The 14324-nt window shown below is 46.3% G+C and overlaps 1 protein-coding gene across 1 annotated transcript in view; it reads right to left on the bottom strand.

Annotated features, from left to right (window-relative positions):
- The window catches only part of Rint1 (RAD50 interactor 1), a 37179-nt gene that overhangs the window by 5476 nt on the left and 17379 nt on the right, over nucleotides 1–14324 (bottom strand). The window contains exons 5-11 of the mRNA XM_021190826.2: nucleotides 14077–14250; nucleotides 13840–13989; nucleotides 12540–12696; nucleotides 9973–10083; nucleotides 9668–9893; nucleotides 8824–8961; nucleotides 7566–7765 (exon numbers count right to left, since the gene is read on the bottom strand). Coding sequence (XP_021046485.1) covers nucleotides 7566–7765; nucleotides 8824–8961; nucleotides 9668–9893; nucleotides 9973–10083; nucleotides 12540–12696; nucleotides 13840–13989; nucleotides 14077–14250 — 1156 coding nt within the window. The remainder of the gene's footprint in view (nucleotides 1–7565; nucleotides 7766–8823; nucleotides 8962–9667; nucleotides 9894–9972; nucleotides 10084–12539; nucleotides 12697–13839; nucleotides 13990–14076; nucleotides 14251–14324) is intronic.

The following is a 14324-nucleotide window of genomic DNA, read 5'->3' as shown; positions in this document are numbered from 1 at the left end:
AAAAAAAATCAAAGAAAAGCATATGCTAATGAATACTGAACAAAAAGAGTGCATGTTTTCCTGTGCACCCTCACTAAAACTGTGATGCTACTTATAATAAATAAATAAATTAAAAAAAAAAAAAAAAAAAAAAAAAAAAAAAAAAGAGCTGCCAGGCTGCCTCCCTCAGAAACTGCAGCAGCTATGTCACCACCAGCCATAGCCAGGGGTTTGAAGCTCTGCCTGCACAGAGCAGGTCTGTTGCTTTGGTTTGGGTTGGGTTTTGATGTGTGAGGGTTCTGTTTTCGTTGGAGCCTGGATCTTGCTGTGTAGTTAAGGCTGGCATCAAATAATTAGTTCAATGTAGCTTTGCACCCATGGCCAGCCTGCGTCAGCCTCCCATGTGATTGCTGTGCACTCTTTTCTGTGGTACTGTGTAGTCTCGGCTGGCCTGGACCTCTGCAGATGGAGCTGACCTTGAAGGTGTGGCACCCCTTTGCTTGTGCCCCCACTGCATAGAAGCCAGGGGTGTGCTTCCCCTGCCAGCTTCTTTTTCTCGCTGCAGTAGTTTTTATTTGTGATACTGTATTTTTCTGCTAGTGAGCCTGCTCCTTTAAGTATTCAGTTTTTCTAGACACAGACTGAAGGCTATCAGAAACCTGATATATCAGAATGCAACCAGAAATAACCTGTGGAGTGGGCATCCCAGTCCATTCATTACACACACCTGCCTGCACTTATCGCCGACTGCAGAACTGGAGTTCTGTCAGACAACTAGAAAGAAAATTCTGAGAGGTTGAACATTTCAGGAGTGGCATGGCCCAACAACAAATGGTTATCAACAGCCAATCAGAAACACAGGAAGGCAAGCTGCCGTCCTCTTCTCTGCTTCTAGACTTGGCGAGAACAGACCTTTGATGAAACACTGTGAGGATGGCTGGAAGACTTGGTGTGAAGACAAATCAGCACCATCAAGGCCAGGACCCAGTTAGTACGGTCACAGCCACAGCCGCAGTCACACAGTCACAGCCACAGTCACAGTCACAGCCACAGCCACATTCACACAGTCACAGCCACAGTCACAGTCACAGCCACACAGTCACATAGTCACAGCCACAGCCACAGTCACACAGTCACAGCCACAGCCACATAGTCACATAGTCACAGCCACAGCCACAGTCACAGCCACACAGTCACAGCCACAGCCACATTCACACAGTCACAGCCACAGTCACACAGTCACAGCCACACAGTCACATAGTCACAGCCACAGCCACAGTCACACAGTCACAGCCACAGCCACATAGTCACATAGTCACATAGTCACAGCCACAGTCACAGTCACAGCCACACAGTCACAGCCACAGCCACAGTCACAGCCACACAGTCACATAGTCACAGCCACATTCACAGCCACAGCCACACAGTCACAGCCGCAGTCACAGAGTCACAGCCAGAGTCACTGTCACACAGTCACAGCCACAGCCACAGTCACAGCCACAGTCACACAGTCACATAGTCACAGCCACAGTCACACAGTCACATAGTCACAGCCATAGACACAGTCACACAGTCACATAGTCACAGCCACACCGTCACAGCCACAGTCACAGCCACAGTCACAGAGTCACAGCCACAGTCACTGTCACACAGTCACAGCCACAGTCACAGCCACAGTCACACAGTCACACAGTCACAGCCACAGCCACAGTCACACAGTCACATAGTCACACAGTCACACAGTCACATAGTCACAGCCAAAGTCACAGCCACAGTCACACAGTCACATAGTCACAGCCATAGTCACAGTCACACAGTCACATAATCACAGTCACAGTCACAGCCACAGCCACACAGTCACAGCCACAGTCACACAGTCACATAGTCACAGCCACAGTCACAGTCACACAGTCACATAGTCACAGCCAGTCACAGCCACAGTCACACAGTCACACAGTCACATAGTCACAGCCATAGTCACAGTCACACAGTCACATAGTCACAGCCAGTCACACAGTCACAGCCACACAGTCACATAGTCACAGCCACAGCCACAGCCACACAGTCACAGCCACAGTCACAGCCACACAGTCACATAGTCACAGCCACAGTCACAGTCACAGCCACAGTCACAGCCACAGTCACACAGTCACAGAGTCACAGCCACAGTCACAGTCACAGCCACACAGTCACAGCCACAGTCACACAGCCACAGCCACAGTCACACAGTCACAGCCACACAGTCACATAGTCACAGCCACAGCCACAGTCACACAGTCACAGCCACAGTCACAGTCACACAGTCACACAGTCACATAGTCACAGCCACAGCCACAGTCACACAGTCACAGCCACAGCCACACAGTCACACAGTCACAGAGTCACAGCCACAGTCACACAGTCACAGAGTCACAGCCACAGTCACAGTCACAGCCACACAGTCACAGCCACAGTCACACAGCCACACAGCCACAGCCACACAGTCACACAGTCACAGCCACAGTCACAGTCACAGCCACAGTCACATAGTCACAGCCACACAGTCACAGTCACAGCCACAGTCACAGCCACAGTCACACAGTCAAATAGTCACAGCCACAGTCACAGCCACACAGTCACAGTCACAGCCAGAGTCACACAGTCACAGCCACAGTCACAGCCATACAGTCACAGTCACAGTCACAGCCACAGTCACACAGTCACATAGCCACAGTCACACAGTCACACAGTCACAGCCACAGTCACAGCCACAGTCACACAGTCACACAGTCACATAGTCACAGTCACAGCCACAGCCACAGTCACACAGTCACATAGTCACAGCCACAGTCACAGTCACAGCCACAGCCACACAGTCACAGCCGCAGTCACGGAGTCACAGCCACAGTCACTGTCACACAGTTACAGCCACAGTCACAGTCACAGCCACAGCCACACAGTCACAGCCGCAGTCACAGAGTCACAGCCACAGTCACTGTCACACAGTCACAGCCACAGTCACAGCCACAGCCACAGCCACAGCCACACAGTCACAGCCACAGTCACACAGTCACAGCCACAGCCACACAGTCACAGCCACAGTCACACAGTCACAGCCACAGTCACATAGTCACATAGTCACAGCCACAGTCACACATTCACACAGTCACATAGTCACAGCCACAGTCACAGCCACAGCCACAGAGTCACACAGTCACACAGTCACAGCCACAGTCACACAGTCACAGTCACAGCCACACAGTCACATAGTCACAGCCACAGCCACAGTCACACAGTCACAGAGTCACAGCCACAGTCACACAGCCACACAGTCACAGTCACAGCCACAGTCACATAGTCACATTGTCACAGCCACAGCCACAGTCACAGCCACAGTCACAGCCACAGCCACACAGTCACATAGTCACAGCCACAGCCACACAGTCACAGTCACACAGTCACAGTCACAGCCACAGTCACACAGTCACACAGTCACACAGTCACATAGTCACAGCCACAGTCCAGTCACAGCCACACAGTCACAGCCACAGTCACACAGTCACAGCCANAGTCACACAGTCACACAGTCACACAGTCACAGCCACAGCCACAGTCACACAGTCACAGTCACACAGTCACATAGTCACAGCCACAGTCACACAGTCACACAATCACACAGTCACACAGTCACAGCTACAGTCACAGCCACAGTCACACAGTCACAGTCACAGCCACACAGTCACACAGTCACATAGTCACAGCCACAGCCACACAGTCACAGCCGCAGTCACAGAGTCACAGCCACAGTCACTGTCACACAGTCACAGCCACAGCCACAGTCACACAGTCACATAGTCACAGCCACACAGTCACAGCTGCAGTCACAGAGTCACAGCCACAGTCACAGCCACACAGTCAGTCACCCAGTCACATCCATACAGTCACAGCCAGAGACACAGCTACAGTCACAGTCATAGCCAGAGACACAGACACAGCCAGAGACACAGACACAGTGATAGTCACAGCCAGAGACACAGCTACAGTCACAGTCACAGCCATAGTCACACAGTCACAGCCACAGTCACACAGTCACAGTCACACAGTCACAGCCACACAGCCACAGTCACAGCCACAGTCACACAGTCAGTCACACAGTCACAGCCACACAGTCACTGTCTCATTCATGGCCACAGTCACAGTCACAGCCAGAGACACAGACACAGTGATAGTTACAGCCAGAGACACAGCTACAGTCACAGTCACAGTCACAGTCACAGCCACACAGTCACAGACAGAGACACACCAAAGCCATAATTACAGTAACAGCCAGAGACAGACACAATCAATCAGAGCCACACAGTCATAGTAACAGCCACATAGTCGTCACAGCCATGGCCACAGCCACAGTCATATCAAGAGATACAGTCACAGCCACAGTCAGTCAAAGCCACCATCGTAGCCACACAATCATGGTCACAGCCACAGTCACAGTCACCGTCATAGCCACACAATCATGGTCACAGCCACAGCCACAGTCACCATCATAGCCACACAATCACGGTCACAGCCACAGCCACAGTCACAATCATAGCCACACAATCACGGTCACAGTCACAGCCACAGTCACAGTCACAATCATAGCCACACAATCACGGTCACAGTCAGAGCCACAGCCACAGTCACAGTCACAGTCAGAGCCACACAGTCACAGTCAGCCCTTCCTTCTGCTCTTTTTCTTGGTCTCAGCAACAGATTCTAATCTTCCACAGTAGAGAATAGCTAACTCACTCATCCTCGTTAACAGACAGTAGCACCACACAGCCATGATGTTCTACAAGGAATTCATTAACACTAAAACTCTATCCTGGCATGAGCCTCTCACTGAACCATCTGGCAAAAGAATGGCCATCTGCTTCATGTGTGAAAAGTCTTAGCAGAGCGGGTCAGCGGAGCTGAAAACCAAGTACTCCCTGAAAGTCAAACACAACACAAAAGCACAAAGCAAACAACTACAAGCTGGCTGGCTTTATAAGATGAACACACTAGGCATTGCACTCTATATTGAATAGCTATATGCGGCTTTATAAGATGAACACACTAGGCAATGTACTCTGCATTATATTCACTAAGTCACTGTTTTTCCTTCTTCCAGCAAATGATATTAATATTATGCACACATATTTCGAGTAAATTCTTTCTTTCTTTCTTTTTTTTTTTTTTTTGGTGGGAAATGAACATACAGCCTCTTCATATACTGGGCGAGTACTCAAGTATCACACTAAACTATAGTCCCCCCACCCAGTTAAGGTTTTGTTTTTGGCCGTACTTATTAGAGTGGGTGTGGCCTTGTTGGAAGAGGAGTGTCACTAGGGGTAGGCTTTGAAGTTTCAAAAGCCCATGCTATGCCCTGTCTGTCTGTCTGTCTGTCTCTGTCTCTCTCTATCTCTGTGTCTCTATCTCTCTGTGTGTCTCTGTCTCTCTCTGTTCTCCCTCCCCCACCCCCGCCTGTGGATTGAGATGTAGCTCGCTGTTACTGTTCAGTGCCTGCCCATCCTGCCAGGATCCTGTCATGATAATGGACTAAGCCCCTGAAACTGTAGAAAGCAGGCCCCCAATTAAATGCTTTCTCTTATAAGAGTTGCCTTGGCTATGGTGTATCTCCAAAGCAACAGAACACTGGATAAGACACATATACTCTTCAAGGAGAGGGGAAAGATAGCCCTGGAGAGCTGCAGTTACAGGTGGACACCACCACTGCCAGTCATACTTACTTTAAATACACTTTGCAAAATGAGACATTAGTTTTTTTTTCAATGTAATTGTGGCTATGCTTTCTTTTGTTTTGATTTTTTTAAGTATTTCTTGGGCTGGGGAAATGGATCAGTGGGTAAATTCCCTGTCACACAAACATAAAGCACCCAACGTGACGGTGTGCACCTATAATTATAGCACTGGGAGGCAAAGCTGGTTTGATCCCAGGGTTTAATAGCCTGCCAGTCTAGCCAAAAAGACAATTTCCAGGTTCACCAAAAGACTGCCTCCAAAACTAAGTTGGAAAGGGAGAAGAATAAAATCCAATATTAACCTCTGGTCTCTGTGTGTAAACACCCACGCATGCACACACACATACAAATACCGAATTCTTATCTAAAATACTTATCATTAAATATGGTATGTGAGATACACTTTTAAAAAATCAAGTTAGCTGCAGCAGAGAGGTTACGACAACACAAGGGAGTGAAGAGCTCTAACTGTTCCTTCAGAGGATCCAAGTTCAGTGCCCAGCACCCACATGGTGGCTTACAACCCTCCTTAACTCCAGTTTCAGGGGATCTTTTAGCCTCTGTGGGCACTGCACACTGAACATGCATGCAAAACAGTCATACATATAAAATTTAAAAATCTTAAAAAACAAAAACAATTGACAGTTGCATAATGCACTCATCAGATGGGCCTATGGGCAAGCCTGTAGTGCAGTTTCTTAATTATTGATTAACATGGCAGGGCCAGCCCCTTTGTGGGTTCTGAGTACTGTAAAAAGCAGTCTGAGAAAGCCACGGGGACCAAGCCAGTAAGCAGCAGCCATCCATGACTTCTGCATCAGCTCCTGCCTCCAGGTTCCTGCCTTGAGCTCGGGTCCTGCCTCCCCAGATGGCAAGCTACTTCTGGGCACAGTGTTTTATCACAGCAACAGGAACTAGGACAGTCCTGTTTTGAAGATATTTTGTAAAAAGTCAAGCCCTGGACTTCATTTTTCTTTGCAGTGCTGGGTAATAAATCTAGGGCTTTCTACCATGCCCCACCACTGAGCTGTACCACCAACTTAAATGTATTGATTTTAACCTCACTGTAAAATAATTACTTTCTGTGGTGGCATTTAGCATACTATTATTTCCAGAGTACAAAGTTGGAAGAGAAAAATGGTTCATCCTATACAGTTATTCAGGAAAGTCTGTCTGTCCGTCTGTCTTTGTTTACTTTCCTTCCTTCCCTTTTGTTTTGCTTGATTTGAAGTAGGATCTCATGTAACCCAGGCTGGCCTGGAATGCACAATGTCACGAGAATGATCTCAGACTGCCAGTCCACACCCCACGTGCTGGAGCACAGGCTGCACTGCTCACCCGCCTGCCTGCCTGCTTTCTCCTTTTCCTCTTTTCTTTCTCCCTCCCTCTCCCTCTCCCTCTTTTTCCTCACCTTCTCCCTCTCTTTCTGCTTCTCTCTCTTCTCTCTCTCTCTCTCTCTCTCTCTCTCTCTCTCTCTCTCTCTCTCTCTCTCTCTCTCTCTCTCTCTCGCTCCCTCTGTCCCTCCCTCCGTCCCTCCCTTCCTTCCTTTCTTCCTTTGGTCCTGAGGATCAAACTCAGGCCCTCGCTGGTGTGGATGTTCAGATGCTCCCCTGAGCGACCCCTCCAACCCTCCTAAGAGTAAGTCATTAGACTATTAGTATATATTCAACTGGTTTAGACCTTTACTCACATCTCCTACATTTGGCATCACTATGCTTTCTGTCTAACATGTAAATTTTTGGCTTGCAGCAAAGTCAACATTTGAAAGGCTAAAGGAGACCAAGGCACTAATACATTATTTCCTATAAAAGCACATTAACTCACAACATTGTCAGCCCAGTCAGCCAGCACTGCTGAGATATAGTTCCCGGCATTGAGAATCGCACAGTACCGAAAGCCCAGGGCCGCTCTCGTCTCCTCCTTCATCACCTGCGTTAACCGGATCCTGAAATCATCTACTAGGTCCTTCTGTAGCTCCAGGAACTGCAGCTTCCGGGAGGCTGTGGGGAGATTTTTATACCTGTCTGTGGAGAGAGTAAACAATTCATGAAGGGAACTCACCATGGCGGCTGGTTTTCCCTAAAGCCCAGCTTTACTGCCTTTATGATCAAACTCTTTTTTTTTTTTTTTTTTTTTTTTTTTATTTTTTTTTTTTTTTTATATGAGTACACCATTGCTCTCTTTAGACACACCAGAAGAGGGCATCAGATCCCATTACAGGTGGTTGTGAGCCACCATGTGGTTGCTGGGAATTGAACTCAGGACCTTTGGAAGAACAGTCATCAATGCTCTTAACCACTAAGCCATCTCTCCAGCCCCCTATGATCAAACTCTTAAGAAATTACACAGATATGTCAGGACTTCCAGAATGCCGGGATTAAAGGTGTATGTTACCACACCTGGCTCAATCAAAAGTGAGGCTACTCTCACAGATTTTTATTACTGTAGAAACAACATTAAGTTACTATACCAGTTTTTATTAACTACTAAAAAAAATAGGTACATGTGAAACACACTACTGTTTAAGGCTTATTTTGATGTACATGCATGCCAGGTGCCTGAGGAGGCCAAGAGATCACTGGACACTCACAGGTTAGAAATGGGAGCTGACTAGGTCTTCTGTAAGACCAGCAAGTGCTCGCACCCGCTGAGCAATCTCTCCAGGTCCACTCACTGCAATTACTTTGTTGTTTCTTCACTCATTTGTTTTGGTTTTCTGAGACAGGGTCTCATATATCCCAGGCTGACGTCAAACTTGCTTTGGAGCTGAGACTGGCCTTGAGTTCAATCCTCCTGCTTCTACCTCACAAGCTAGGATTACAAGTGTGTACCCCCATGCCCAGCTTAAAAAATTAATTCTAGGGCTGGTGAGATGGCTCAGTGGGTAAGAGCACCCGACTGCTCTTCCGAAGGTCTGGAGTTCAAATCCCAGCAACCACATGGTGGCTCACAACCATCTGTAACAAGATCTGACTCCCTCTTCTGGGGTGTCTGAGGACAGCTACAGTGTACTTAAATAAATGAATATTTAAAAAAAAAATAATACTAAATTAGCACTGTATGTTAAAAGGCCAGGGCTTACCAGTTATAACCAAAAGCAGGGTCATAAAGACTTCCGCACAGTCTGGAACCTTCATTTCATCCACATCAGTGATGTCTTTATACTGAGATACCCAGGCGGCCTCTGACGAAAGCATTGAGTCCATTTTTTGGAGAGCAACTAACACAAAGAAAGAAGGATCAGTTAAGGAGTTATTTCATCCTTCAATTATCAACTCATACTTTTTTTTAGGAACTATGTTTTTCATACAAAATAAATTTGCAATCTCCCACTAACTAATCACACTATACTTTAAATATCTACTTCAGAGTTAAATAAGATACCTTATTGTTATGCTGACTAGAAGTGGCACATCTGAAAATACCCAACCAAGAGTAGAAACTGTGTATGGCAAAAATCTACAAAACAGCACTATCTTCTACTGGTTTGATATCCCAACATGTAGACTGTAATTAAAAACAAAAAACAAAAAACAAAAAACAAAACAAACTGAAGTCTTGTGGAAAGGAGGTTGTCTTTGAAGGTAATTCAGTAGATCCTGCCCAGGAAAGATTTAGGCACCTAGAGTTCTTACTCAGAGCTGTAAGAAAATCAAAACTCTGAAACTTTACACACCAAAAACAGACATTGCCAGGCAGTGGTGGTACATACCCTTAATCCTAGCATTTGAGAGGCAAAGGCAAGTGGATCTCAATGAGTTTGAAGCCAACTTGGTTTATACAGAGAGTTCCAGGTCAGCTAAGGCTACACAGTGAGACCCTGTGTAAAAACAAAAACAAAAAGCAACCAAGAAAACAACAACAAAAACAAACTACCCCCCCCCCCCAGAGAGCCCTCCCCGCTCCACAGCCACATGAGCACTTACACTTTCTCTCCACAGTCAGCCATCTCTGGAAACAGGTCTCCTCCGACAGAATGTGCATGCAGCTGGCAAACGTGCTGGGATAGCCATGAACACTGTGCAGCTCCCTTTCAAACAACAGCACCTCATCCACCAGATGACAGAAGAGGCTGTCATCATAGAGCAGGCAAGGGATATCAGACGCCAGCTTCTCAAGAATGAGCATCACGAGGCCACGGGAAAACTCAAGCTGAAAGAAAGGTGCGGGCATGGGGGATTGTGCCCAGGGGACACCAAGGAAGCCGAAAGGCATAGGCTCAGCCTCTTACCCTTGCATTTACTGCAGAGCCCACTTTGTCCAATATTGGCTGAATCTTCTCGTCCAGAAACTGAGTATGGTTTCCAATCCACATAAGTACCTGAGCCAAGTACCATTCAGGCTAAGGGGAAGGGAAAATGGTTTCAATTCTTTATTTATTCTATGGTGATGGGAACTTCTAATTAAATGCACTTCCTATATGTAAGAAAATAATTCTTACCCCGCACTTCAAACTCACAAAAGACTTCATAATCAAATGTTTACCAATATACTTCCACAACAAATTCCAATATTGTGGCTTAAGTCAAACTCATAATTTAAAATACCACATTGGGATTAGGTGTGGCTTCCTGGTATAACACCTGCTTAGCTACACAAAGCCTGTTTTAATCCCAGCATCACTAAAAGAGGAAGCGAGGGCATAAGAACAACAATGAAGAAAAGTCTCTCTCACACTTAAGAACAAGCATCTGCCCAGCACACACAAAGCCCCGATTCCAGAGCAAAACTAAACAAGCAGAAAAAAGCCATGCCAGCAGGGCGGGCCATCTGATGGGTAAAGACACCTGCCAGCAAGCCTGACAACCTGAGCTTGATCCCTGGAATCCACATGGTGGAGGGAGAAAGCCAACTCCCACAGACTGTTCCTGACCTACACAGAAAACGAAAAATAAACTTTGCAAAGCCCTCCAAACCTAGCATGATCAGGCATTACAAACAACTGATACTTTTACATTGTTTTTTGAAATAGCATTCCAAAAAAGGAGGTTCTGAGATAGGATCTCACGTAGCCCACGCTAGCCTCAAAGCCTCTTGTAACTGAGGGTAATGAACTTTGCGTCTTCTTGTCTCTACTTCCCGAGTGCTAGGATTTCAAATATGCACCATCACCCGTGACTTATGTGGTGCTGGGGACCAACCTGGGCTCCATGTGAGCTGCACAAGCGCTCTGCCTACACTGAGCTACAAATGGTTTTTAAACATTTTTTTTTTCTGCTTTCTCTTTTTAAAAGGTAAAGTAAGGAAAAAGAAAAGTCAACTGGTCTAATTACAAATATACCTAAGCCTTAAAATGGGTCTAACTACCTAAAGGAAACAGGCACAAAGCATTCACATTTCTTACACTTTGCTCTGTGTGTCCACATGTTTGAATGAATGTGTTTGTGTGGGTGTACAAGTGCCACTGTGCACGGGCGCCAATCAGATGACACCCTTTGGGAGTTACTTTTCCCTTGTCGCCACCATGTGAGTCCTGGGGATCAAACTCAAGCTGGCAGGTTTGCAAGTATGTGGCTTCACCTACTGGGCCATGCCACCTGCCCCACATACAGCACTTTAAGTTGTCTTTAGAAAGGATTCTGCAAGCATTTCAAAAAATTTTCTAGACGACAACTTAAAACCATATAGTAGGCTGAGGCTATAATTCAGTGATAGAGCACTTGCCTCGCACACGCAAGGCCTCCGTTCAATCCCCAGCACTGGCTGGCAAATCCCCATGTGTCCTAAATGTTGGGGATATAAACAAGGGCTGCATCTAATCTCATGGCTGTCTCCATGACAGGGTACTAAATTCATTAGGATCACACTTTCAAACTGAGCCAACACAACCCAGAATTTTCTTATACTAAATCATGTTTCTGCCTTTCTAATGCTCAGTTTATGCTTTGCCTCATTGACTACTGAGTACAGGATTCTGCTCTTTCAATAACACTCTATGCAAAACAGAAGACCCATACAGCACAAACAGGAATCTACTGCCACTAAATTCATTTGTATGACCTGTGTAATACCTGCTGTGACCGTGCTCATAATTCAGAATTCTTAGTGAACCCAGCTCCATACACTGCATTGGCTACAGCTAACATTAAGAATAAAGACAGTACCAACATCCTAGTAGATTATAATTACAGAAAAACACTGGCAGGCTATGCTGATGAGATACCTCAGTTCTAGGGGACATTCGGGATAGCATTTGAAATGTAAATGAAGAAAATATATAATAAAAAAGTTTTAAAAAAATGATTTCCTTTAAAATACTTATTCCATCACTTCCTGCCATGACGTCCTCTGTAGCTATGAGTCACTGTGGCACTGGCACCTGTACTCAACAGTCCTTGCTCTCTCCTATGGAACTCACTTCTCTTTCTTTCTGTTTCTCTCTCTGCAGGGGTGGTCTGTACAGTGAAGCCTGTGCATCGATCGGCTATAAAGCCTGCACACACAAATGCAAATGTGATGATGTCCCAAAGACAGTGCGGAGCCAGGCAGCCTGTCGGGCTAAGCCCCAGTCACATCTACAAAGAGCAGCTATTAGGCAGCAACCCAGAAGGGAAAACGGAAACGTGAATAGAGACAGGTCTTTAAGCTAAACATGTAAATGTCCAGGCTTAGGTAACGTTCACTATTAATGAAAACTCAGGGTAAAATGGACACTGTAGCATAATCCCAGCACTTGGGAGGCAGATGCAGAGGGCGCGTAAGTCTGAGGGCAGCAGGAGTTCTCCTTGGACCCTGTCTCAAAAGCAAAAACACGGAAGTGTAGAGCAAGTGGAGCACCCGCGCTCTGGGAAGGCGCACCTTGCTGATGACGTTGGTCTGCCGGCTGCCTCTGAAGTGATACCTGAATCTCTTCTGAAGGGGAACCAGCATGACCTGCATGGGCAGGATCACAGGAGGGGAGGCAGGAAGACAGTATTTTTCTGGGAGTTGTTTTGGCTCAGTTAATAACTCATCTCTGACACAGGCAAGTCAAGGAAAAAGAATCAAAATCATATTTATATGCACAAGAACACACACAATAAAAATGTCAACAAATGTAATACTGCTTAGCAAAAGGTTTAATACAAATAATGCAAAATGTAACTTTATACTGAATCTGGATTCACTAAAAAGGTGTTATAGGGCTGGAGAGATGACAAGTTAAGAATATTTGTTGCTCTTGCAGAGGATTCTGGTCCAATCCCCAGCACCCACGTGTTGGCTCACCATCATTCTTACTAAAGGATCAGGGATCTGGTGCCTGCTTCTGACCTCCACAAGCACAAGGCATGGTGGTGCACAGACACACAAATAGGCAAAACACACATACTCATGAAATAAACAACCAACGACAACATAAAGTGTCTTTAGAATCAATCAGTATTCAGGAAATCAAGTGACGTAACCACTTCTTCAGTACTGCTTTACCCAGGATCTTCCCACTGCTGACCGGTTTTCCTGCCCTAAAGGACCTGTGGGCAGTGCCAACATGGGTCAGCTGCTTGGGATAAGAATGGCGCCCACAGGCTTGCCCTTAGGAAGTGACACTGTTAGGGGCTGTGACCTGGTTGGAGAAAGTCTGTCACTGGGAGTAGACTTTGGGGTTTCAAATGCTCAAGCCAGGCCCTGTGTCTCTCTTCCTTCTGGCTGCCAGTCCGGATGTACAACTCTCAGGTACCTCTCCAGTACCATGTCGGCCTGCATGCCACCATGCTTCCCACCAGGACAATAATGGACCGAACCTCTGAAACTAAGCCAACCTCAATGAAATGTTTTCCCTTATTAGAGTTGCCATGGTCATGGTGTCTCTTCACAGCAACAGAACACAGGCTAAGGCAGTTATTTATCTTAAAACTCTGTTTTACAGCTCTGCCACTTCCAGACAATTCATTTTTTAAAGCTAATATATAATTTCCAATAGGCAGTTACATGTCAAGTCAAACCCAGGACCCTCACTTTGGCTACATGGCCACTTGGAAACCTTTCTCCCCTGCTGTGGAGGCTGATCCTGTGCCTCACGCCCTCTGCCACTCTGTCACAAGCCCAGCATGTGCTGCTCACTAACCACAGATCTACTGGCGGGGGAAGTGTTAATAAGTTTCCACTCCAACAAAGATACGAGGCCTGTAGTTTCAACAGCTGACAAAACAGGGTCTCCAGGTTAGCATACACCTCAGGGGTACTGGCAGGCCGGCTCACGCCAACAGTTTGAGACTGGGTGTGTGAGATGAATGGCCAATGAAGCTGTGCTAAAATCTCTTCAAAATCACTGTAAGAGAAAAGAAACAGTGTTTCATATGATCCATTACATTACCAAATACTCCTCAGAAAGCAGTTAACATGAGACATTTCCTGCCTGGTAAGCTTGTCCTTGAGAATTTTATGCCAGAATTTAACTGTGGCTCTCATGAAACTAAGAAGATGAGTACAGGATGACTCCTGAAGCTGGATGTCCAGTTCTGTCATGGTCACCAGGAGAGAGGCTGCCTCTGGTACACTATTGGTCATCAGGTACTGCTGAATGTTATCACTGTGGGACAAAGCAGAACACGTGTTAATGAGAGCTTCTGTGGAGTAAGTATACTTATATATATATATATATAT

This window comes from Mus pahari, chromosome 2 (assembly GCF_900095145.1).
Source record: "Mus pahari chromosome 2, PAHARI_EIJ_v1.1, whole genome shotgun sequence".
In the NCBI taxonomy this organism is placed as follows: Eukaryota; Metazoa; Chordata; class Mammalia; order Rodentia; family Muridae; genus Mus; species Mus pahari.
The sequence above is the reverse complement of the archived record's forward strand: the minus strand, read 5'-3'. Positions and strand labels throughout refer to the sequence as shown.